This window comes from Pristis pectinata, chromosome 5 (genome assembly GCF_009764475.1).
Source record: "Pristis pectinata isolate sPriPec2 chromosome 5, sPriPec2.1.pri, whole genome shotgun sequence".
Taxonomy (NCBI): domain Eukaryota; kingdom Metazoa; phylum Chordata; class Chondrichthyes; order Rhinopristiformes; family Pristidae; genus Pristis; species Pristis pectinata.
The window spans coordinates 110,019,746-110,046,725 of record NC_067409.1 but is presented as its reverse complement, the minus strand read 5'-3'; the positions used below and the strand labels follow the sequence as shown (position 1 = coordinate 110,046,725).

At 42.4% G+C, this 26,980-nt stretch overlaps 1 protein-coding gene across 11 annotated transcripts in view; it reads left to right on the top strand.

The window, feature by feature from the left end:
* Positions 1–26,980, top strand: part of LOC127570293 (RNA-binding motif, single-stranded-interacting protein 3) — a 950,275-nt gene that overhangs the window by 487,203 nt on the left and 436,092 nt on the right. For all 11 annotated transcript variants that reach the window (XM_052015693.1, XM_052015696.1, XM_052015698.1 and 8 more), the window contains one exon: positions 2,574–2,743. In XM_052015693.1, coding sequence (XP_051871653.1) covers positions 2,574–2,743 — 170 coding nt within the window. The remainder of the gene's footprint in view (positions 1–2,573; positions 2,744–26,980) is intronic.

Genomic DNA, 26,980 nt, shown 5'->3' with positions numbered 1-26,980 from the left:
CCTTCAGTCCCTGCGGCATAGGAGGAGAAGGGGAGCTGGTGTGTGACTCGGATGGAAGCATCACCACCTGTCGCTTCCCATCCAAGTTATGCACCAACTTACTTGGCAACGTATCACCATTCCTCTATTGTTGGCAGGAATGCCCTACTCAATAGCCTTGTAGGAATACCCTCACCAGAAGGACTGCAGCATTTTAATAACCTGCTTCATCACCACCACCTCAGGAGCTATCGGACAATAAATGGTGAACTTGCTAATGATGCCACATCACATAATGAATAAATAAAACATAATTCCATGTGGTTTCATGGGGGCCACCCAGTGGAGGTTTCGTCACCCAGTTCAGCCCCCTATCGTGCGATAGAGGAAGGGTAGGTAGTGTTAGAGAAGATGCCCAGGACTATGCCAGAAGGGAAAGGATGTCACTTGAAGATGACAGAAATGTTTCCATACATTTGGACTTGGATAGGTTTGCAGTACTGGGTTAATTCCACCATAAAAAGCCAACATCAGGATTGCTGTTGCAACAATTACATCTGCTATTTTCATTGCGGTCCCTGTAGCCAATTGTAGCAATGGCAACGAGCTGGAAATTGGATATGTGGTTGAATTATGCCTCCCTTCTATCATTAACACTTAGCGAGAGTGAAGGACTTTATTTTTCAGGTGAACAAGAGGGCAACATCTTGGGCAGAGTAGAGATGTCAAAGTACACTTCCCTGCTTGTTTTTCAGATGGAATATGAAGCAAAACAAAACAACGTAGCTATTATTGTCTGCCTAGCAGTGTGTTAAGAATAATTGCAAATAAGCCTAAAAGATTAAAATGTCAAATATTTTAGTCGAAAAATATAATGGTTGTGGCTCCTGCTGCTGATGTCTATTTACTTTAGTGCAACACCTTCTATTCATGTTCTTCTGTAATATTTTCTCATTTGAAATAAATAATGGTGTATTTCAAATTATGTGTAAAGTCACGAATACCAATATAAGGTTGTTTCTTATTACATTGCTGAAGTGTGAGTTCTGGGCAAATGTTCTTTGAGACCTCCCAGAAGCAGAGATTTCGAACATGTCAGAACTTAATTGAAATTCAGGCAAATCCAGCTCTCACTGTTGGTGTGCTTTCTTGACAGCCTTCTGACTGAAAAGCATGGCATGACTGTGAAGTGGGTGAACTAAGTTGTTCTTTATCACAAGCTACTTAAAGGGCCAACATGTTTCAAATTGTTCAGAATTAGAGTTACAAGCCTGTGGGAAAGTCCTTCTGTCATGCAAACTTTATAAGAAACAAGAAAATTACAACTGTTTCAATTACCTTTCCTTGATACAGTTGCATTGATGTCAACGGCACAGACACAGGTCACTGAACAATTTCAGAATAGATCTAATTTTTGAATTCTTTGGTCATAATCAAGTGGGTCATTTCTCGGATTGTCTTTGATGATACTTTGTGTTTTGAGCTTAAATTGAATATATTAAGTGCAAGACTTGATCACAATCAGACCCACTTTCACCAGCTTTATTCATTATCTATAAGAAATACAACAAGACTACTTAGCACCGATTGCAAATGTACCCCAGAGCTTGTCGCTAAATAAATACACACTGTTTAAAGAGCATTATTTTCATGAAGACCTGCCAGCTAACCCTTTTATTGGAGAGAGTAAAGCAATGCATGTTTTACTTGACCTTTTGAAGTCATTGAAAGAGTTGATTTATATTTTGTCAAGATTCTCTTCAGTCAGTGAAAATGGAGGTACATACGTTTTCATCTGAGTTTATTAAATTAATGGATGGGTGATCATTATATTTCTCTCTACCTGCTTTCACGTATTGTGCTAGTTGTTATAGATATTGCAATTTATCAATTGGAATTGTCACGGAGAAATAGAGTAAAGGTTCTCAAACTATTGAAGGCGTATGTTAAAAGTTAAGTAGGGTAAACTTCAAAAAGAAATTATTTTGTTATTCAAATATGAATCAGTCTTTGGAGACGAGCTATTTTAGGTAGTTAGAATAACACTTTAATCACAAAATGTTCAAAGCCAGACTAGTGAGATCAAAGTCTCCAGCTACACAGTTTGAGTAATCTTAGCTCAAGTCTTCTAATTGGCCCATATCCATAGAAATTCATCCCATTATTCGGTATTAATCAACATTGTTAGTCTCAATCAGAGAGATCGTAAGAAGAGCAAGACTGTAAAGAAAGATAGAAATGTCAGTCTGAGGAGAAATGGTTCTGTCATCTTGATCTCTAAAGTTATGTTTAAAAGATTTTGTAAATGCACAGTAGACAAGACTTTACTATATACAGTACCTAACCATTGCTGCACTTGACCTGGGCGTATCCTCTGCTGAGTTGATGTAGGCAATCACCATGAAATGGAAAAAGTTACCAAATTAACCTGGAATAAGACGAGGCTAGTCTCGCAATGCAGTCTGGAGAATGCACTACCAATATAAAAATAATCGGGTTTCCAGCAAGCATGTTTCATGTGAAAGAGGGATAAATATCATAGAACGAGAAATAATGAATGGATTTCTGATATGTTTGCAATTTTTGAATTTCAGCAATCCTATGCACCAGCTCCCCACCCTATGGCTCCTCCCAGTCCGAGCACAAACAGCAGTAACAACAGCAGCAGCAACAGTGCTGGTGAGCAGCTGAGTAAGACGAATCTGTACATCAGAGGCCTGCCACCAGGCACGACTGACCAGGATCTCATCAAGCTCTGCCAGCCGTAAGTGGCTCTATTCAGTTTCTTTATTCTTGAAAAGAGTACTTCCGAGGAAGCAGGCAGGACCTTCATCCCAAGAAAGCATATGGGATACCGTCACTTCCTTATCCTTCTTGAGGATATTGTTTAGAGCTCAGTAATAAATCTCACGTTCTGTATAAAATGTGTCAAATATGAAGTATTTCCTCCCATTATATCTGCACGTTTGAATATCTACCAATGTAAATACGGTTGCAATCACCTGTCTTCTCACGGTTGTGAGGGATGTACGTTAGTGAGTAATTTAGAAGATGTTGCTTAAAAGGCATCGCTTTATTTGCTGATCAATTAGAAATCAATCAATGCTATATATTGCAGGTGTTGAAGTAATCAGGTTATGTGAGAAGTGCTCAGCAGATAGGCAGCATCTGTGGATGAAGAAACAGAGTTAATGTTTCAGTTTGTTGAGCTGGAAAACATTCCAAATAAAATGCTTCTTAAGATACAAACAAAGAAAGGTGAGAAAGAAAGAGTAAAAGGAAAAGTCTGTGTTTGGATGAAACAGAGAGAGTGAATTTCCAAATGATAGTGCAAAGCAAATGGGATTGTACGGGAGTAATAAAGAAACAAAAAACATTATCTGAAATAGTTAATCTCAGTGTCGAATCTCAAAGGCTGAAATATACTCATTCAAAAGAATCCGAGATGATGACAGGACAACAGGAGGCCCATTGAGTTGTACCGGCTCTCGGTAAAATCTATCCAGCTTGGAACCTTTTTTCTCCTTCTCTCTGCAAGCCTGCGAAGGAGATAGGTATTTCTTTTTCTTTGTAACGCTTTAGGAAAAGCTGAGAGCCAGAGTCGGAGTGGAATAGAACATTTAAATTCCAATCACTGTACTCCCAAACCCACTTTGGTGTCCCTGCCTCCTCCACTAATCCAAGAAAAATAGAGAAACGGCAACTGTCCATCCGACCATTCAAAGTCTTCTGGTCTTAACACTGACTTCAACAATCACAGATAATTCTGCAATTCCCATTTACATTTCATGAAGATCTGTTTTATTTTTGTTTCTTTATTTGTTCAATCATCTTTCCGTTTTGCCTTGCAATGGCATTATTTTTGTCATATTAATCTTTCATATTTTTAATTTTTCCTTCCAACATAGTGGTTGTTTGGCCAATCAAACATGGACTAGCTCCAACCCATTCTTTTCTCACATAACCATCAATTCTCCAATCCGCACTAGGAGTATTGGTATTGGTTTATTATTGTCACTTGTACCGAGGTACAGTGGAAAGCTTGTCTTGCATACTGATTGTACAGGTCAATCCATTACACAGTGCAGTTACATTGAGTTAGTACAGAGTGCATTGAGGTAATACAGGTAAACACAATAACAGTACAGAGTAAAGTGTCACAGCTACAGAGAAAGTGCAGTGTAATAAGGTGCATGGTCACAACAAGGTAGATCGTGAGGTCAGAGTCCATCTCATCATATAACGGAACCGTTCAATAGTCTTATCACAGTGGGATAGAAGCTGTCCTTAAGCCTGGTGGTACGTGCCCTCAGGCTCCTGTATCTTTGACCTGATGGAAGAGGAGAGAAGAGAGAATAACCCGGGTGGGTGGGGTCTTTGATTATGCCAGCTGCTTCGGCAAGGAGGGGAGGCTGGTTTCCGTGATGTGCTGTGCTGTGTCCACAATTCTCTGCAGTTTCTTGCGGTCCTGGGCAGAGCAGTTGCCGTACCAAGCCGTGGTGCATCTAGATGGTAATTTTATATCCAGTGTAATTTTATAACAGGCAATTTACCCAACAGCGTGTCTTTGTGATGTGGGGGGAAAAATGGAAGAAATCCATGCAGTTACAGGGAGAATGTATAAACTCCACACCGACAGCACTGGAGTTCAGGGTTGAGCCCAGGTTGCTGGAACTGAGAGGTAGCAGCTCCACTCTATTGCCTGCAGCTTTCCTACTGACCACCCTCGCCTTTCTTTGATCATCTCCATCCACCTTCCCATCACTCTTACAACTGTTTCTTTGTATTTTAAAGCTTGTTACATCTTTTTATAGCTGCTATGGATGTAGTTGTCATACAGTTCTGTAGGTCAGAACAAATCCTCTGACCAACAGTTAGAAGCAGACACAATGGAGACACAAGAGAGACTGCAGACGATGCAATCTGAAGCAACACACAAAATGCTGGAGGAACTCCACCGCGGTCGGGCAGCATCTGTGAGGGAAATGGACAGTCGACAGAGGGGAGATAGCCGGTAAAAAGAGGTGAGGGGAAGGGACGGGGCAAGAGCCGGCAAGTGATAGGTGGATCCGGGTAAGGAGGAGTGAAAGGCAGGTGGAGGAGGGAGGTGATAGGTAGAGGCAGCAAAAGGCTGCAGTTGTTGTGATCTGACGGGAAAGGGAGGCGGAACGTGGAACCAAATCAGGGAGGTGGGGAGGGCAGCTGGGAACAGTGGGGGGGGGGGGGGGGTAGGAGAGCAAGCAGGCACAGTGGTGTAGCGCTTAACATAACGCTATTACAGCGCCAGTGACCCAGGTTCAATTCCAGCCGCTGTCTGTAAGGAGTTTGTACGTTCTCCTCGTGTCTGCGTGGGTTTCCTCCGGGTGCTCCGGATTCCTCCCACTTTCCAAAGGTGTACGGGTTAGGAAGTTGTGGGCGTGCTATGTTGGCGCCGGAAGTGTGGCGACACTTGCGGGCTGCCCCCAGAACACACTCTACGCAAAAGATGCATTTCACTGTGTGTTTCGATGTACATGTGACTAATAAAGAGATCTTATCTTAAAAGTGTGTGTGGGTAGAGGAGAGGAAAGAAACAGAGTGATGGAGGGCTGGGGGTGGATGAAGGAGGAACTGGGAAAATCAGGAGGAGAGAGAAAAGGGACAGAGGGGGAGCAGTTTACCTGAAATTGGGGAATTCAATGTTCATGCCGTCGGGTTTGAGACTACCCAGACAGAATATGAGGTGCTGTACCTCTCGTTGGTGCTTATCCTCACCCTGGCAGTGGAGGAGGCCATGGACAGACAGATCGGTGTGGGAATGGGGAAGGGAATTAAACTGGCTGGCAACTGGGAGCTCCTGAAGGACACGGCAGAGGGAGTGCAGGTGCTCGGCAAAGCAGTCGCCTCGTCTGCACTTGGTCTCACCCATGTAGGAGGAGGCCACATTGAGAGGTTGGAGGAGATGCATGTGAATCTCTGCCTCTACTAGAACAGCTGTTTAGGGCCTTCGATGGTGGTGAGAGAGGAAACAGGCACAAGTCCAGGTGAAAAGTTGCCCCGGAGTTTCCTCAGAGCTACTTTCAGTTCACTGTCTTAACTTCTCTGGAAATGTAACAGAAATCCCATTCACGTGTGACAGGAGACTCCACACAATTCCAGCAAGTTACTTCAGTGGACCTGGAGCAGCCCTTAGTTTATCACCAGAGTTAATAAGTTGTCAAATTGTGTCGTTGTTTTTGTTCCGGAGTAACTATAAAAGATGATACAAGTTGCTATTGACTTTCATTATCTGTCACTTTTTCAAAGTTTGCTCCTGAATCCCAAATAGTTGTTCCTCTTTCCAAGCACTCCTTCATAAAAGTACTCATTATATCCTTTAGGTTAAATGCAGAAGGAAGAGTCCTTGCTTACTACGGGGCATCATCTGCATTGTGGTGCCCCAATTGATGAATAGCCCACCAATGATCGGTCCTGGCTGATATTTGGAAAAAGGCCTCAGTAGCACTGGGAGATTGTACGCACACAACTGGTTTGCAACAGGAGTTGACACATTTGGGGAAAAAAGGAGAGGAATGTTAAGAAAATCAGATGACCTATTCGTGTAAAGAAATTCCAATATCACCAAATGAACCAGAAGACATCTGGTGCACGTGTTCCTCTGGTTAGATGAGTTTATTCAAAGAACTGATGAGCCACATGTGCCAGTAAGTCTCCAGGATTGCATTGTTAAACTGATAAATTAACAACACAGGAGGTAGATCAATATAATTGGCCCGTGTGTTTCATATTTAGACAAGAGAAGGTGATCTGGGGTTCTTGACCACTGACCCAAAATTGCTGCTGACAGTTGCATGTCTGGATTTCAGATACGGACAGAATTGAAATGACAGTAATAACTTCTGTCTGTTGATTTCCTTTACTGTGGAATGTAAATAAATATGTCGTAGGACATCCTGGATGGAAAACCCTGAAAAGATCAGTGCTTTGCCCTTAAAGAGAGAGTTGTTTTTATATATCACTTATCATTGCTCTAAGAAATTATAATACATAGCATTATCACTGTGTGGCTAAGCACAGCTCAAACGCCATCTATAAATTTGCCGATGACACCACTGTTGTTGGTAGAATCTCAGATGGAGACGAGGTGTACAGGAGTGAGATGGATCGGCTGGTTGAGTGGTGTTGCAACAACCACCTCCCACCCAATGTCAGCAAGACCAAGGAATTGATTGTGGACTTCAGGAAGGGAAAGTCGGGAGTCCTCCTTGAGGGGTCAGCGGTGGAAAGGGTGAGCAGCTTCAAGTTCCTGGGAGTCAACATCTCGGAGGATCTGTCATTGGCCCAACACATTGATGCAATCACAAAGGAGGAATGCCAGCGGCTCTACCTTGTTAGGAGTTTGAGGAGATTGTGTATGTCACCAAAGACCCCTGCAAATTTCTACAGGTGTACGGTGGAGACCATTCTGACTGGTTGCATCACAGCCTAGTATGGAGGCTCCAATGCACAGGATCAAAAGAGGCTGCAGAGGGTTGTAGATTTAGCCAGCTCCATCATGGGCACAACCCTCCCCACCATAGAGGTCATCTTAAAGAGGCAGTGCCTCAAAAAATTGGCATCCATCACTAATGACCCTCACCATCTGGGACATGCCCTCTTCGCATCACTACCATCGGGACGAGGTACAGGACCCTGAAGACCCACACTCAGTGATTCAGGAACAGCTTCTTCCCCTCCGCCATCAGATTTCTGAATGGTCCATGAACCTATGAACTCTACTTTGTTTTTTTTGCACTATTTATTTTGAAATTTATAGTAATTTTTATGTCTTGCACTGTACTGCTGCCACAAAACAACAAATTTCAGGACATATGTCAGTGATAAAAACCTGATTCTGATTATTAACTGCACTTCAAAGTAATGTAGGCAACCATGGTAAACATTCCAGTCACAATAGCAACACTTAGATAAGTGATCAGTTCATAGTTTTCCTGATCATGTCAGTTGAAGAAGAAATGTTGTGCAGGATATTGGTTAAATTCTTTCTGAATTTCCTGCTATTGGTCAAAAAATGCCCTATGAATGTTAACATCCACTTGAAAGAAGAACAGAAATACGTGAGGCTTTGATTGTCTCATCTTAATCTTTTCCATTAAAAGAAACACTCCTGATCTACTACTGCCCTGACAAAGAGAATGATGACAGTTGAATCAGATGATGCTTTTTGTTAATTAAATAGTTTATTTTTTTATTCAGTCTGCCTTGTGCTATTCTTGAAATTCTAATATTGGAAATGCAGTTCAATCACTCTCCAAATAGAAATTGCAGTCACCTTATGGCAGAAGGTGAACAGTCATACCGTTTCTATATATAAAAATTTGGATCAAAATGATCAAGCAACCATACAATTTCATGGTTATTATTTTGACAGCGGCAGAAAATATTTATCAACTATATATACCTCTTGCAAATAAAAGTGCCAGCAACATTTTCATATGTGAGGCTATGTTATCCTTTCTTTCACACAGCACAGAAGGGCAAACAGTTATTCATTGTGTCATGTTTAGAGATGACAAGTTTCCGTCTCTCTTCATTTAATTTCCTACTTTGCCTTTGAAGTCATATGTGAGTGCTTTAAGTTCAAAGAGGTTCTAGTGAGATGTTTAACTTCAATACAAAATTATAGTCTTCAGAGTAGCTCTTTTACAATGACATAGATTACATGTAATAACAGGCCATTTGAATGAATGTACAAACACTTCAGAGTCTTTTATCTACTGAAGGTCTTCCTTGCGTGCTGTGATAATCCAGATTGTCAGGAAAATAACACTAAACTATCAGGAATTTTTAAGGATTATTGAAGATTAAGTCATCTTCCATTGTGCTATTGAATCAAAATAAACTTTTCAGCAATTTAGCTCACCTGCAGTCTCAAAACAACACGGAAAATCAAGACTAAATGGCCCCTTGTCGTTATATTAGATCAAGAATAAGCAGCTGAAATGGAATTCACAGGTCTAATATAAATGCTTCTTTCACATTGTCTTTACTTCTTTCTCGTTGCCATGTCCCATCTTTTGCCCTCAACGTTAAACAGAATTCACGTTTCAGGTCGAGGGGCCCTCATCAGCTCTCCAACTTGAAACATGAACTCTCTTTCTCTTTCTACGGTTTCTGCCTGACCTGCTGAGCGTTTCCAGCATATTTTGTATTTACTTCAGATCTCCAGCTTCTGCAGCTTGTTTGATTTTATTTTCTATCTGTCAGATTCCAAGTAAGTTCTATTTTACCCTCTGGCCAGGTGCTGTTTAGTGCAGAACACAGTAAGATAAAATAAGATATCTTTATTAGTCACATGTACATTGAAACACACAGTGAAATGCATCTTTTTGCGTAGAGTGTTTTGGGGGTAGCCCGCAAGTGTCGCCACGCTTCCGGCGCCCACAACTTCCTAACCTGAATGTCTTTGGAATGTGGGAGGAAACCGGAGCACCCGGAGGAAACCCACGCAGACACGGGGAGAACGTACAAACTCCTTACAGACAGTGGCCGGAATTGAACCTGGGTCACTGGTGCTGTAATAGCGTTACACTAACCACTACACTACAGTGCCTGCCTCTACACGACTGTAACCAGCCAAAGATATTATAGCACAGGACTTGGACATTTGGTCCATCTTAAAAGAAAATATTTTGAGGTTTTCCAGTTAGTTCCACTCTTCTGCTCTTTCTCCATGTTCCAAAAACCATTTCCTTTTCAAGCTTGCATATGAGTTCCATTTGCAAGTTAATATTGAATCTATTCCCATCACCTTTACAGGCAGTACACAGGCATTCCAGCAGAAAACCCACATGAAAAGAAATGGCAATACTTCCACAGCTTGTGCCACCCTTCTGATGGCCTGTAGCTTTTTCTCTGATCTACTTTGCAGTGCAAGAGGATTTGCTGAAGAGACTCTGTGTAGAATTTACGGAGGAACTGGTCCCTGTAGAGGTGTGGAGAGGACAACCCTACCCTGCTCATTATGGAGGAATGTGGTGCTGGGCCAGAGAGATCAGTTGTTTTTTTGTCCTGAGTTTAGTCGGCAAACTTAGGCAGGTTAATCATGAAAAGTTGACGGTGATCTTGCGTTGAAGAAAAAAAAGTGAATACAGCACGTTTTTAAGTCTTTTTTTAAGATTCCAGTCTTTTTCAGCTAGTTCCTCACAAGTGAACAGGCCAATAAGGGTGGACTGCTGCTTTTAATTGGAGACCAGGTATCAGTGGGTGACAATGGGGTCAGTGGGATTTGTTACAATCTGAGAATGGAAGTTGCATATTCAATTAATTGTCCAGACTTAATTGGCTGGATCTTGGAGCCAGATTTGAGTCTGGTCACGGATAAATTTTAGAGCTCGTGAGTTAAAGATTAATTTCCAATTTAGATGCTAAATTCAGTGGAATTAGTTTGCAAAATTGAATGCTCATTTGTAACAGTAAACTAGGCATCTGCCTTTTGTCCCATACCCCTAACAGCCTTGACATACCTTTGCTACGCTTGCTTCAGAAACTACACGACCACATTGGTTTCACTTTATATTAATTGGCTTAATCACCAATCCATAGCAGATTGGTGATAACACTCAGCAGTCCCTTAACATATGATATATTGGGAGCTTATGCCGTAGTTTGTTCTTGCATCCTGCATTTCATTAGATCAGCCAGTAAAAAACTGGAGTCTGATTTCACTTTCTTTGAAGTTATTCCTCTTTGCAATGAGGAATATAATTAGAAAAGACTAGGTTATGGTCTCCTGCTGGATCATTGAATTTATCCTGTGATTAGCTGAGCTGCACATAATTGGAAGATTCAACATACAATTCTTCGTGTGTACTGAGTTAACTGATCTTAGACAGGATGGTGGTCAGGATACTGCTAGTGACCTCTACATTCCTGAGCCAAAGAGCAGAACGTCTCTTATCACCAGCTGGAAGTGTAATTACTCAGACTTTGAGCAAGGATGTACTGAATTCAGATATGATGTTTGGAAACAATTTTGTGGTAGCTTGCAAAAAAATACAATGGCTACCTAAATGAAATGCCAAAGATCACGTGGAGAGGTTCCCCTTCCCCCAGCAAGACAGAGTCACTGCCTTCAGAACAGGAAAGCAGGAAACTGAGAGAAAGAAAAGGATAAAAGGAAAGTCTTTTAACTGACATATTATGTTTTCTTTTAATCATCAGAGCTTTATGGTTAACACAGTTACCTTACTTTTCCCCGTGCATTATCTTTAGTCTGACATTAACCCATGTAAAATAAATAAATTGATTGCTTTGCATGCTGTCCATGGCAAGACGTAATGTGAACATGTTAAGTCTGCAAGCATAAATTTCACTGATTGTAAATGTAGTCCAAGCTTTACCTTTTGTCTGCTGTACTGATAGGTGTTTAGAAATTTTTGTTGGTGGAATCAGTTTGTCAATGTTCAGTGAATGTAGATAACATTCCTTTCAGTTATTTTCACCAACGGGGATGGTATTTTAATAATACTTTTAAAACAGTGGGTTAGCATTGATACGGCAGAAGACAGAGCAGGGAATTATATCAAAGGCAGCTCAGCTGTTACATTCTGCTGGATTCATAAGTCGTTCACACCTAAAAGTGAAGAAGAGTTTCCTAAAAATGAAAAAGCAGAGGAGACAACCAGGACTACACTAATGGCATGTTTATTGCAGAATAAAGCTACTTCAGATGCACGGATCTATGTTGAAGCTGTCCTGTACTATAGAGGTACAAGGTGAATTGTGCCATATCCAAACCATGAGGCCAAGGAGCAGATTGAACAGTGTGACATAGGCAGTGATACAACTGGCAATGGTGTCCATCCCTTTTCCCTTCAGTATGTTTTAAAGAATCAATCACTTGTTGCATTAGATAGTCACAGAACAATACAGCACGGATACAGGCCCTTCAGCCCAACCAGTCCATGCTGACCACAGCGCCCACCAATCTAGTCTCAATTTCCTGCATTCGGCCCATATCCCTCCAAACCCAGTCCCTCTGTGTACCTATCCAAGTGCTTCTCAGATGATACTATTGTACCTGCCTCACCCACTTCCTCTGGCAGCTCGTTCAATACCCTCACCACCCTCTGGGTGAAAAAGTTGCCCCTCAGGTCCTTTTTAAATCTTTCCCCTCTCACCCTAAACCTATGCCCCCTAGTTTTGGACTCCCCTACCCTGAGGAAAAGACTGCTACCATCCACCTTATCTGTGCCCTTATGATTTTATAAGACTCTATAAGATCACCCCTCATTCTCCTACGCTCCAAGGAATAAAGACCGAGCCTGGTAAACCTCTCCCTGTAGCTCAGGCCCTATAGTCCTGGCAACATCCTCATAAATCTTCTCTGGACTCTTTCCAGTTTAACCACGTCTTTCCTATAGCAGGGTGACCAAAACTGTACACAATACTCCAAGTGCAGCCTTACCAATGACTTATACAGCTGCAACATAATGTCCCAACTCCTATACTGAATGCCCTGACTGAAGAAGGCTAGCATGCTAAACACCTTTTTCACCACCCTGTCTACCTATGATGTCACTTTCAACGAACTATGCACTTGTGCTCCTAGATCCCTCTGTTCCATTGCACTCCCTAGCGCCCTGCCATTTATAATATCAGCCCTACACTGGTTTGATTTCCAAAATGTATCACCTCACACTCATCTGTATTGAAATCCATTTGCCATTCCTCGGCCCGCTTCCCAAACTGGTCAAGATCCCCCTGTAATCTATGATAGTCTTCTTCACTATCAACAGTAACACCTAATTTCATGCCATTCGCAAACTTAAAAAAAAAGCTGAGTAATAGATCCCCACTTGTGTTCTAAAAGATTTCATTGAAACCAGCATGTATAGGAAACAGCAAAAGTAAGAGTCAGTGGGTTTTATGCAGGTACAGTGGCATGTAAAACTTTGGGCACCCCTAGTCAAAATTTCTGTTACTTTGAATAACTAAGCGAACAAAAGATGACCTGATTTCCAAAAGGCATAAAGTTAAAGATGATACATTTCTTTAATATTTTAAGCAAGATTACTTTTTTATTTCTATCTTTTACAGTTTCAAAATAACAAAAAAGGAAAAGGGCCCGAAGCAAAAGTTTGGGCACCCTGCATAGTCAGTACTTAGTAACCCCCCCCCCTTTGGAAAGTATCACAGCTTGTAAACGCTTTCTGTAGTCAGCTAAGAGTCTTTCAATTTTTGTTTGGGGGATTTTCGCCCATTCTTCCTTGAAAAGGGTTTCTAGTTCTGTGAGATTCCTGGGCCGTCTTGCATGCACTGCTCTTTTGAGGTCTATCCTCAGATTTTTGATGATGTTTAGGTCGGGGGACTGTGAGGACCATGGCAAAACCTTCAGCTTGTGCCTCTTGAGGTAGTCCATTGTGGATTTTGAGGTATGTTTAGGATCGTTATCCTGTTGTAGAAGCCATCCTCTTTTCATCTTCAGCTTTTTTACAGATGGTGTGATGTCTGCTTCCAGAATTTGCTGGTATTTAATTGAATTCATTCTTCCCTCTACCAGTGAAATGTTCCCTGTGCCACTGGCTGCAACACAAACCCAAAGCATGATCGATCCACCCCCGTGCTTAACAGTTGGAGAGGTGTTCTTTTCATGAAACTCTGCACCCTTTTTTCTCCAAACTTTCCTGCACCCTCACCACAAAATTCAATGTCAGAAATTTGCAAAGGAACAACTAAACAAGCCTGAAGCACTTTGGAAACAAGTCCTGTGGACTGATGAAATTAAAATAGAACTTTTTGGCTGCATTAAGCAAAGGTATGTTTGGAGAAAAAAGGGGAGCATGGCGACACTTGCGGGCTGCCCCCAGAACACTCTGCGCAAAGATGCATTTCACTGTGTGTTTCAATGTACAGGTGACTAATAAAGATATCTTATCTTATCCACTGCTGATTTCAGTGTAGACTGGTGTCAAGTAATGTTGTCTCATTGCCCTGACGTCGTTCTCAACAAAATGTTGCACCTCACAAATAAGCTTCCTTCACGATTTAATGGAGATCACCCAAACTTCATTAGCTGAATTGCAGCATAGCAATTCCATGCATCAGCTTTATCTTGTGCAGTTCATATTCCTCTCTACATTTTATTCATCTGGTTGAGCGACATTACTGCTTTAAGTTAGAGGAGTCCACACCCAGGTCTATTGCCTGTTGGATTTCTTATGAAGCAGTTGAAACAAGGATCACTCAGCTGCCTTTCAAGTGTCCAAACAGTTTCAATCCTACTGCAACAATGGGAGCAATGCTATTTGTCAAAATGAGTCATTTAGTTTGTTTGCTTATCAATGTACCATAGAAAGCAACCTATCTGGATGCATCACGGTTTGGTATGTCAACTGCTCTGCCTGTGACCACAGGAAACTGCAAAATGTTGTGGAGACAGCATATCACGGAAACCAGCCTCCCCTCCATAGACTCTGTCTACACTTCTTACTGCCTCAGTAAAGCAGCCAACATAATTAAAGACCCCACCCACCCCGGGCATTCTCTCCTCCCCCCTCCCATCGGACAGAAGATATAAAAGCCTGAAAGCACGTACCACCAGGCTCAAGGACAGCTTCTATCTCACTGTTATAAGACTATTGAGCGGTTCCCTAGTACGATGAGATGGACTCTTGACCTCAGAATCTACCTCATTATGACCTTGCACCTTCTTGTCTACCTGCATTGCACTTTCTCTGTAATTGTTCTGCACTCTGTTATTGCTTTACCTTGTACTACCTCAATGCACTGTTGCAATGAACTGATCTGTATGAATGGTATGCAAGACAAGTTTTCCACCGTACCTTGGTACATATAACAATAATAAACCAATTTACCGATTTAATAGTTGTTCCAAAACTACATGAAGAAGGTAATGCTGACGATGGAGACACAAGAGACTGCAGATGCTGGAATCTGGAGCAACAGACAATCTGCTGGAGGAACTCAGCAGCTTGAGCAGCAGCTGTGGGGGGAAAGGAATTGTCGACGTTTGGGGTCAAGGCCTTGCATCACAGATGCTGCTCGACTTGCTGAGTTCTTCCAGTAGATTGCTTGTTGGAATCCGGGTGGTGTTGGACGTGCTGAGCAAGATTCTGTGAATTTACTGCTGCTTTATAAAGAGGCATGAGTAAATGACACATCATGGCACCGTCACTCACTTTCCCTCACCTCCTTCCTCACCATCCCCCCTGACTCCTCCCCGACTCCCAGAATATCCCATGCACTCAGCATTATGGCTGTGCATGGGAAAGAGCCTGCAATCTGCAGTCTGAAATTTCAACTTCAATAATTTCTGTCACATATGCTAATGATAAGAACACAGCCTTACTGACATGTATGGACAAGCTTGAGCTCACTTGCTGTCATGAAGCGTGGTCTGATTCATCGAAGAGAGGTTGGCATTATCTCCCTTTAAATCTTGCAGTGCTGCTGTTGAATGTGTACGTAAAAACAGAGAACTGACTGAATGTAAACTTGAAAACTGCAGAACTGTGGTGGGAATAGTCGGCATTGTGTTAATATGTGAAATACTGCTTCCAAAATATTGAGAAAAACCCTTTCAGATTGTTGGAATATTAAGTAAAACAGTTGATGAAAGTTAGTGCATGGTTACAGCTAGTACTATTCAGACCTATTTTGGACCCTGTTGCTTTTCTGAAATCCAGAATCCCATGACATTTTCTTACTTTGTTTAAGCATGTGTCCAAAAGCTGTAAGTGACTTCACTTATTGCCATTTCTCAGCAGGAGGACGTCTTAATCATTTCTCATGTTCTTTTTAAAGGAAAGGGGTCTGAAAATTGCCATTGTTAAATTGATTTCAGATATTCAGAAAAGCCTGTATGGTCAAATAAAAGCAAATGCAAAACACATTAAATGTTTATGAGTCTGTTATAATCAGTGCTCTCACCCCAATAGCTTTACTTTGCATTAAGAAGGCAGTTTCTAATACATAGACATCGATAACTTTAAATGTAACACGTGCCCACTTGATTAAGCTGTGGATGTTTGCTGGAATGTCTCCATCATGTTCCTCTTCTTCAAGTTGCTTTTTAAATCTGTATTGGATGCTCAAGTCACAAAGTGAAAAATCATCCCCAGTGCCAAAGTTATTACAAACAGAGTGAATGTGTGGTATGCTACCAATTAAGTCAAGATTAATGGCCCGATTTTCTTTCATGATCCTGCTCGAATTGGGTGAGTGAGACCTGCCTCTATTGCACTGCTTCGACCTTTGTGTTTCACCCATTGACCCCACACAGATTGCTATTGGCCATCTGTTGCACTGAAACATTGGAGCATTGAGTGAAGAGGTGGCCTTGTGGCCATTTCTCTCACATCTGTCCCAGTTAGCTTGGTTTCTCAGGATCACCCAAGACTTCTTGCAGTAATCAGGAGAACATTAGTCTTTAATTTCTTAGATGCTCCTGGATGGCTAGCTAAGACCTTGTGTCTTTCCCCATCTTGTCAGGTGTTGCAGCAGAGACAAAACACTTGGGATTTTCTTCCGTTGCGCTGGCATGCTTTCTTTTGCTATGGGGAATCCCTTTGGGAGCACAGCATTCATTTGATGTGATCCCTGACTCTGCAAACTGGAGTGCTGCTGCAAAGAAGAGAATCTGATCTTAAGCCCAAGACTGGACTCAGATGAAACACCAGGGTATTCCTCTCAATTTGAACCATTAGTACTACATTTAACTCTATCTACTGAGGCATAAAAGGATGAATTGAAGAGCTGAAAATGATGCAAAGAAGGACCAGGAGACTGATTCTCCAGGACTTTAAGTTTTGCACCCAGTTGGATGGGAATGCCTTTGTTTGACTCCTCTTTCCAGTCTTAACTGTAGAATCATGTTGGGTTCCCTCACCTGCTGCAATATCCCCACAAGGATTTATCCTTGATTTCTTTTTATTTCTCATCTACGTGTGTCCCCTTAGCAATGCCATGTGATAACAAATCAGTCCTGTGTACAGATTGATAACATTCAGCACCAACTCCTCTGTCTTTGTTATACTGAATTTGATAGCAGAAACTCTCATCGACTAAAATTTGGGGACAGAGGCATCCTTTTCAGTTCCTAGCGCAAACTTTGCTCCCCGCACCCAATGACCTCAGTTAAATCAGACGACTCTCAGCCTCAATGTTTTATTTAACTCTGAGATAAGCTTTTGACTATCTGTGAATCATCACTGAGATCACTCACTTTCTTGTATGTAACATCACTCGATGTCCCCGTGCCTCCACTCGTCATCTGCTGGAAACTCAATTCATGCCTCTATTGTTTATTCCAATGTTGTTCTGGCTGAAAGTCTCATCTTCCATGCTGCTAAAAAAAAACTGCTGCCTATATCATAACTTGCACCAACTCCCATTTACTTATCACCCCAGTGTTCATTGGTTCAGTGGTTCTCCTCCTTGTCTTTAAATCTCTTGGTAGCCTTGCCCCTCCTTATTGCTCCCCCATTCATGGCTGAGTCTTCAGTTGCCTTGGCCCTTTGTTCCAGAGTTTCCTCCCTAAATCTCTCATCTCTCCATGATTTCTTCCTCCTTTCATGAATTTTTCAAAAACGCAATCTTTTTAAATCCACTTTTGGCCGCTTGAATGGTCTTGCATAATTCAGCAGCAAATGTTGCTCCACAATGGAGGAACTCAGCAGACTGAGCAGCACTGATGCCGTCCTGATGCAGGGTTTCGACCCGAAACGTCAACAACTCCTTTCCTCCCACAGATGCTGCTCGACCCGCTGAGCTCCTCCAGCAGATTGTTTGTTGCTCCAGATTCCAGCATCTGTGGTTTCTTGTGTCTCTAATTTTGCTTCAGGATGCTTGTGAAGCATTTTGGAATGTATAACTAGTGCTTTGTAAATGCAGACTGCTGTTAATTCTTCACAATAAAAAGAATGAATTCTGAAGGAGTAAAGCTTTTTTGTCAGTGTAAACGAAAGCATTTGCCCTGCATTAGAAATCCTTTATCAGAAAGTCTTGTGACTTAATTCTTTTGGCATTTTAACAACTTTCCCATGTGCCGTTTATTGGTTAACTTGGTGACAGAGGGCTGATAAAAGATTCACTGAGAATTGCCCCCAGTTGTTGCCTCTGGTTTTAGCTATGAACATTTTCCAGATTGCGATATATCCCATTCACCAAAGTGCAGGTCCCTCAAACTCGGGGTGATGAGGAATACTGTTGGTGTTTAACTGGTCGATCATTAATGATGGATGGTGAGGTTCTCATTGTTTTACTGTGCCTCTCACTTAATAATGAATCCTTGTTTTGAAACTTAAGTGAAGTTAGCTTTCTTGCTTCACCTTTTTGTCTGATGGCAGCCACTACGCAGTTTGTGGTTTGTCAATCTCGTATACCCATGTAGACTGGATGTCTTGTATGCATATGATCACCATCTGCATAGTTGGCTCTGTGCCAAGAGGAACTTATGTTACACCCCTTAAAAGGATGACTACTAGATCAGTGTTTGTTTAAGCTCAGTCTCTTTCACTGAACTCAGCACTGTTACATATTTTTTTTATTTGCTAACTTGTGCAACAAGGACATCCCATGTATCACCACCCTCTAACAAGTTATCAAATGAAGCTTTGTGATTTTGCAGTCAACAGTTTATCTAGAGTTTTGTGGAGGCTGACTGATAGAAGTCCAAGATACTAAAGGAGTAAGTTACGCAATCCTGATACTTTTTCCTTTCTTGGCATATCACACATTTGACTTTTTCCCCCCGTTTCAGGCCCCTGTCTGCCTCTGTCTAGGGAAGCAGCTATAACCAAATTTAGTCACTTACCACACAATGAGCAGCAGTTTGAGACTAGCATGAGTCAATAAAGTCCCTTTCTGATGATTGGCCATAAATGATTATAATTCTGTATTGCTTCTAAATAAAATGGAGGTGTTTAGAGACAAATGAAATGTGATGTGTTGAGTATAAGGGGAGAATGTGTATAATAATTTGCACAATGAATAGCATTCATCACTTTGGGTAGGGAAGGAATCCTGACACAGTGTTATGACTTTTTTTTTCAAATTTACCCTCTACAGGGGATCAAAGTTCATATTCTCTTCTGACACAAAACATTATTTTCTCCTAATAAAAATACATTTTTTCAGTGCCTGATCCCTGCACTGCTATTCTTAATGCTCTTTGACGGTGTAGACAGTTTAAAAATATTTATAATAAAATATACTCATTTTAAAGCAACATTATTTTAGCCCTCAATTGGCATGCTGGTATTTCCTGTCTGATGCAATCAAGTACCAAACGTTGAAACACTTGGCAACAGCAGTGATCAAAGCCTTTGACTGACCAGGTGTCGTATTTGTAGTCTTTTCACAGCTAGGCTCTCATCTGATCTGCTGCACTACTTTGACATCAGTAGCACTTCCAACAAGCGTTGGCGAGTTAACTGGCTTATTTCAGCATACAATAATGAGATTTTGATCAATAATTTATCAATGAAGTCCTCAAGGGTGTTGTTCCGTTGTGGCATACAATGTGCTGTAAGGTCATATAAATTATTTTTACAATCTGCCTTTTTGTGTTTTTATTTCCCAGTGTCACTGTGTCTGGATTGTCAGCACAATTGTAGGCCAAAAGTCAGGAAGGAATTGGCTTTGATTTGAATTTGCCTGTAAGTGCTGTTCTTTCGAGGTGGGGAGCAGAGAGAGGAATTTTCAGAGTGTGGCACTGATGTTGGTGGGAAGGGAATGGAGAATAAATTAGGATGCTGTGACATTCCTGTGTGATTTATACGAATCTGTGTGCACCATTCTAACAAATCAACTGTGAATCATCAACCTCATTAACTGAATTTCCTCTCTGAGCTGCTTTTCTTTGTTTGAGCGGATTCTGCCCCCCACCATCAGCCCTCTCCTCCATTTCCCTCTTTGTCAAATGAGAAACAAGCAGCACTGGGCAGTTTAAGGTTAAGATAGAGCACTTCTTACTCCATTCTCATCTTGTTCCCATTTGCCTGTAGCTGAGCTCTTGATTTTCAGGATGTATCCGAAGCATTTGTCAGAGGCAGGCATGGATTACAATGATACAGAAGTTAGATTCTTATACAAAAGTTTTGGGTGGCACAGTTGACTGAGCTGCTACCTTAGTGATCTGGGTTCAATCTTGACCTCTGGTGCTCTCTGTGTGGAATTTGCCTGTTCTCCCTGTTACTAGGTGTGTTTCCTTCAGGTGCTCCAACACAGATACGTGTTGGTAGGTTCATTGGCAACTATAGTGTGTATCGAGCACCGAGTGTATGGGTGAGTGATCAGATCTGGGGGAATTGATGGGAGTGTGGGGAAAATAAAACCGCGGTTAGTGTAAATTGATACACAAAAATTCTGCAAATGCTGGAATCTGGAGTTGGAGGAATTCCAGCAAGTTGATGCTTTGGTGGTTGGTGTGAACTTGGTGGGTCTGTATATGCCTGTTTCCTTGCTTTATGACCTATGATTCTTTGACAAATGGGATCTCGACATGATTTTTAACATGCAGCTAAGTTAGTCATAACTGTCATCAGAGCAGCGAGAAGAACTTGGCAGGGAGGCATAGGAATAAAAACACTCAGCAGGTCAGGCAGTGTCTGTGGACAGAGAAACAGAGTTTAAGGTTTCATGTCAAAAGCCTTTCGAAGGCTTGGAAGTCTATGTCAGAACAAAGAAGAGCAGATATAAATTCCGAAATGGGCTTTGCACCATCCTCTCACCCATTCATCCTCCAACTACGATGCCAATATTATATTCCAACAATATGGGACAGGTTGTGAGTGGAACTTGCTGTGGTTAGGGCCACAATTTGTATGACAATATGACACAGGATCCCGGGAGTATCACTGGCTCACTGGACCTAAATAGTTTTCTGTAATCAAGGATGTTTTATGAAAAGGCATTTAATAAGAAAAAGAGGGGAAAAAAGTCAGATCAATACAGGCTCCACATATGTGAAATCTGACTGTTCATTTTCTTCATTATTCATTTCCTGGGATCCAGGTGTTGCCTGCAAAGCTGACTTTTATGTCCTGTCCCAAATTGCCCATGAGGAAGTGCTGGTAACCTGTCACCTTGAACCACTACTGTCCTTCTGGTGAAGATACTCCCACAGTGCTGTTGGGGAGGCAGATCTTGATCCAGCTGATGGTAAAGAAATGGCAATATATTTCCAAATCAGGATGGTATGTACCTTAGAAGACGGCGGTGTTCCCATGCACCTCAACCTTCTTGCCGATAGAGGTTGCAGATTTCAGAGATGCTGTCGGAACAACACAGCCAAGTAACCACAGAACATTTTGTAGATGTTACGTGGTGCTGCCACTATAGTGGAGGGAGTGAATATTTAGGGTAATGGATAGGATACTAGTCAAGTGGGCTTCTTTGTGCTGCTTCCTGAAGGTAAGTTGAAGATTTAGCTCAGGAAGCTTGACTAAATCACTCTGGGTAGGGAAGAAATCCTGACGTAGTGTTATGGCTTGTTTTTTTTTTCCAGATTTACCCTCTACAGGGGATCAAAGTTCATATTCCTAATACAAAATAGAGCATTATTTTAGAACATAGAACACTACAGCACAGTACAAGCCCTTCGGTCCACAGTGTTGTGCCGACATTTTATCCTGTTCTAATATCTATCTAACCCTTCCCTCCCACATAGTTCCCTATTTTTCAATCATTCATGTGTCTATCTAAATGTCCCTAATGTATCTGCCCCCACAACCTCTGCCGGCAGTGCGTTCCATGCACCCACCACTTTCTGTGTAAAAAAAAACTTACCCCTGACGTCCCCCTTATACCTTCCTCCAGTCACCTTAAAATTATGTCCCCTTGTGTTAGCCATTGTCGCCCTGAGAAAAAGTCTCTGACAGAACTGGGAAAAAGTCTTGTACTGGGAAAAAGACTCTCCTAATAAAAATAAATTTTTTCAGTGCCTGATCCCTGCACTGCAGTTCTTAATGTTCTTTGATGGTGTAGACGGTTTTCTTTCACCCTCATAAGTTCTGCATTGCAGACGGTGGAAAGCATTTGGATTGTTAAAGGGTGTATTATTCTGCACAGGATAACCAGCCTCTGAACTGCTTTTGTAGCTATGTATTTATGGGCTGGTCAAATAGTGATTCCCCAGGATATCGATGGTTAGGTACTTGACGATGGTAATGTCATTGAATGCCACATGGAGGTGGTTCGACCCTCTCATCTTGGTGATGGTCTTTGCCTGGCACTTTTGTGTCACTAATATACTCACCACTTATCAGCTGTTGCTTGAATGTTGTGTAGGACTTGTTGCATTCAGGCATGGACTGCTTCATTTACCGAGGAGTTGCAACTGGAATTAAACATTATACAATTATCAGTGAATGTTCCCACTTCTTACTTAATGTGGAAGGAAGGACCTGGATGAGGCAGGTGAAGATAGTTTGAGGCATGTCAGTTAAAACTTATAATCATTGCCCACTCCTTTGCATTAGGAAGTTGGAAATATTTCCTCTCCATCCATCCTCAACATCATTGTCCTTGGCAGGGGCATTCTTTACTGGAACTCCCTCAAGTTCTAGTGTAGCGGTTAGCGTAACGCTTTATAGCGCCAGCAACCCGAGTTCAATTCCCGCCACTGTCTGTAAGGAGTTTGTACGTTCGCCCCGTGTCTACGTGGGTTTCCTCCGGGTGCTCCGGTTTCCTCCCACATTCCAAAGATGTACGGGTTAGGAAGTTGTGGGCGTGCTATGTTGGCGCCGGAAGCGTGGCGACACTTGCGGGCTGCCCCCAGAACACTCTACGCAAAAAGTGCATTTCACTGTGTGTTTCGATGTACATGTGACGAATAAAGATATCTTATATGCCTTTCATGAAGAAGAGTGAAATATGGGAAGGAGATTGAGGCATGAATGATTATTCAAAAATATGTACAGCCCATGATGCCTGTAACTGCTCTTTCAAAGAGCTCTTTGAAATAGCATTTAGTGCCAGAGAGCCATCTGTTGTGGATGGACCCTGATGTCTCGACCAGTCCCTGGTGCCCAAGCCAGACTTTTCCAGGCTGGTCTCTTGTTGCTGGGCCCAACACTGGGGGAGTCTTGGGTCGAACCTTGGCTGGGACCCAACCACATGACTGACAATGTGGGGGTGCTGAGGCTTTACCTGTGCCTTCAGCTGCAGCCTCCTCAGTGCTCTTTGGGATAATTGATTCACGATGTTACCAGCTGCTCCTTTGAGAAGTTTGCCTATCCTGGAGCTTTCTGGCCCCACCCTGCAAATTCTTTGTTTCATGGGAATGTTGGCGGGACAGGCAGCATTGAGATAACACAGGTTCCATTCAATGGAGTGTTGTTGGTAACCTCCTCCAACCTATGGACAGCTTACATGTGCTTATCGTGGTGCCATGGGACTTTTCTTCAGGCCCGAAGTAGTGCCCTCTTCCAGCTTCTGTGGCAGGCAAGAGGTTTTGTCTACTTAGGCAGTGGAGCTTCTTCCAACTAGGAAATGATGTCTGGCAGTTAAGACTTTCTGTGTAACAAAATAAAACAAAACAGCCAGCATCAGAGTGGAAGATCTCCACCAACACAGAGGACAGGGTTGTTTTCATTTTTAAAAGGGTCTCCAGTGCTCTGGTATTAATCCCATGTGTGCTGAGCAAATGGACAAGACAGGGCTTCACTGGCAATCACTGGAAAGATCAGCCTGCAACAGTTTTGATTGAGGTCAGCAGGTACCAGAGAGCTGTCACATCAAACATCATGGTTACAAGTGTACCACATCCATTGCACGATCAGCTCTGTGCATTACAGTTCTGTATGTGCAAACACAAGATTTCGTGGCAATGTTTACCACCACGCTACTTGGCCGCTATGCAAAATTTAAAGCCCACTACTAAATAAATCTTCCAAACCAAATTTACAAGTAAAACTATGTTACAAGGCATTGCTCCTGTATACACTCGAAGTACCGTTCTTTCATGTTTCTTTACTTGCACGAGTGCTCCTGTGTTGCCCTACCCCAAAGTGGCAAGTGAAAGGCTTCTGACATTCAGTGGAGGAGACTGACGATAGTCTTGGAGGGAAACCTCGAGGACCTCTGTGTCTGGTTGGCCCATACATTTAAGAAGAAGTGCCAAAAGACTTGACTGAATGGTGGATGAGCAAAACAGTGTTACAGTGGCCAAGGACAAACGCTGTTTTCATAGGAGAGGGCAATAGGTTTGTGGAGCCGCTAGACGAGTAACGTAATGGTGGAGAAATTAGTCCCTGTAATGTGCATTGTAATCCACATCCATGAATTGTTTTTTTACTGTAGCACTCCTGCTGCAGCAGTAGAAGTTACTGGTATTGGTTTATTATTGTCACTGGTACCGAGGTACAGTGAAAAACGTGCCTTGCATACCGTCCATACAGATCAATTCATTACACAGTGCAGATACATTGAGTTAGTACAGGTAAAAACAATAACAGTACAGAGTAAAGTGTAACAGCTACTGAGAAAGTGCAGTGCAATAAAGTGCAAGGTCACAACAAGGTAGATCGTGAGGTCAGAGCCCATCTCATCGTACAAGGGAACCGTTCAATAGTCTTATCACAGTGGGATAGAAGCTGTCCTTAAGCCTGGTAGTACATGCCCTCAGGCTCCTGTATCTTCAACCTGATGGAAGAGGAGAGAAGAGAGAATGACCTGGGTGGGTGGGGTCTTTGATTATGCTGGCTGCTTCCCCAAGGCAGTGAGAGGTAAAGACGGAGTCCAAGGAGGGGAGACTCTCTGCAGTTTCTTGCAGTCCCAGGCAGTTTCTTGCAGTCCCAAGCCGTGATGCATCCAGATAGGATGCTTTCTATGGTGCATCGATAAAAGTTGGTGAGTGTCAAAGGGGACGTACTGAATTTCTTTAGCCTCCTGAGGAAGAAGAGGCACTGGTGAGCTTTCTTGGCCATGGCATCTATGTGATTTGACCAGGACAGGCTATTGGTGATGTTCATTCCCAGGAACTTGAAGCTCTAACCCTCTCAACCTCAGCACCATTGATGTAGACAGGTGCATGTACACCACCCCCTTTCCTGAAGTCAATGACCAGCTCTTTTGTTACAACTTTACTGCTTCATGTTTGGGCTGCAAGTGTTGAAACACCTTTTCATACTCGCATGACTCGGGTCCAGGCTCGGCTTAAGGTCCTATGGCACATTGATGTTGGACTTTCAAAGTTGCTTGACTTTCTGGCAGCTGAAGCACCAAACATTGCATTGTGCATACCCAGTTGTCTTTTCCTCTAACCTCCTGTATCGTTGTCCTCATTTGTGTATTGAGCAGTCGAACCTGTGTGTGACCTCACCATTGCAACTCCCTTCCACGCACCTTTACCTCCCCAAGGAAACTTGCACCTGTGCTACTTTGCTTTCTGTCTTAATTGCAGTCCACTTATACCAGGTGTCTTACTTACCTCCGGCACTTTTCAACTCTCTGCTATTCCCTAAATTACATCAAATGTCCATATTTGAGCCAAAGTCTGTGTTGAATGACTGTATTTTCATACACAACTTTCTTCTTACCACACAATACAGCCAGGTTGCAGTTCTTTGATATCTGAAAGAAGAAATAAGCAAGGATAATATTGGAGGTAGGAGAGGAAGAGAAAATTAGGAGTGTACGCTTACATTTTCTAAAGAGATTTTTTGGGAGAGAGAAAGATTTCTTAAAGGATCCCATCATTTTCAGTGGCTTCAGTTTCTTTGTTGGCAGCAGCTACAACAATGGCTTTTTAAATAATGCCCGGATTGATCTTCATGTGGGTCAAAAGATGCAGGAATACTATACTCTTCTGTTTGGCTACGGCTGCTTCTGACTTTGCGCCACTCTATCCTGCGAGAGGAAGGAATGCATCCCATTGACTGTTGTGTGATGTCTTTGAGATATGTGGTCAAACTGGTTGTCATGGTTTTCTAACTGACAGTGTGTATATGTTATAAGAAATAATTGAGCCTTGCATTGAAATCTATGTATGCAAGGTTGCTCTGGGGCATACAGCTTTTAAGAATGTGTCCTGACTGATGGAGATTGTTGGTAGTTGAGTGATAGGGGTGTAGTGAATCGATCAGTTCTGAGCCCCGCAGATACATGCACTGAGTGAGAGATAATGAAACACCTTGTAGCATTGCATCTGGATCCTTGGGGCATCCTGCTTCCACTATCTTTTGAGCATGTGTCTAGTTGGACCCCTCCTGTGAATGGTTACTATGACCATAACTGTACCTCCTTCACAAAGGCTTACAGGGCAGCAATGGATAATCAAGGCGCCCACTCTCTTCTGTGAGCAGCTATCTTTGCTCATCTCTTAGGTTGAATACACTTCCATTACAACTGGTCTAATGAAGAACATAGAACAATATAGCACAGGAATAGACCCTTCGGCCCACAATGTCATGCCGAACTAGTTAAACTAATAATTAAACACCTAACTAGACTAATCCCTTCTGCCTACACAATATCCATCTCCCTCCATTCTCTGCACATTCACGTGCTAATCAAAGAGCCTCTTAAATACCTCTATCATATCTGCCTCTACTACCACCCCAGGCAGCACATTCCAGGTACCCATAGCTCTCTGTGTAAAAAAAAAATTGCTCCACATCTTCTTTGAACTTATCCCCTCTCACCTTAACTGCATTTCAGGCACCCACCACTCTCTGTTTAAAAAAAAAACAAGCAAATCTCCTTTGAACTTGCCTCCCCTCAGCTTAAATGCATGCCCTCTACTATGATACATTTTGACCCTGGGGAAAAGATACCAGCTGCCTGCACTATCTATGCCTGTCATAATCTTCTATCAGGTCTCCCCTCAGCCTCCACTGCTCCAGGGAAAACAACTCAAGTTTGTCCAACCTCTCCTTATATCACCTGCTCTCTAATCCAGGCAGCATCCTGGTAAACCTCTTCTGCACCCTCTCCAAAGCCTCCACGTCCTTCCTATAATGAGGTGATCATAATACAACTCAGTACTCCAGATGCG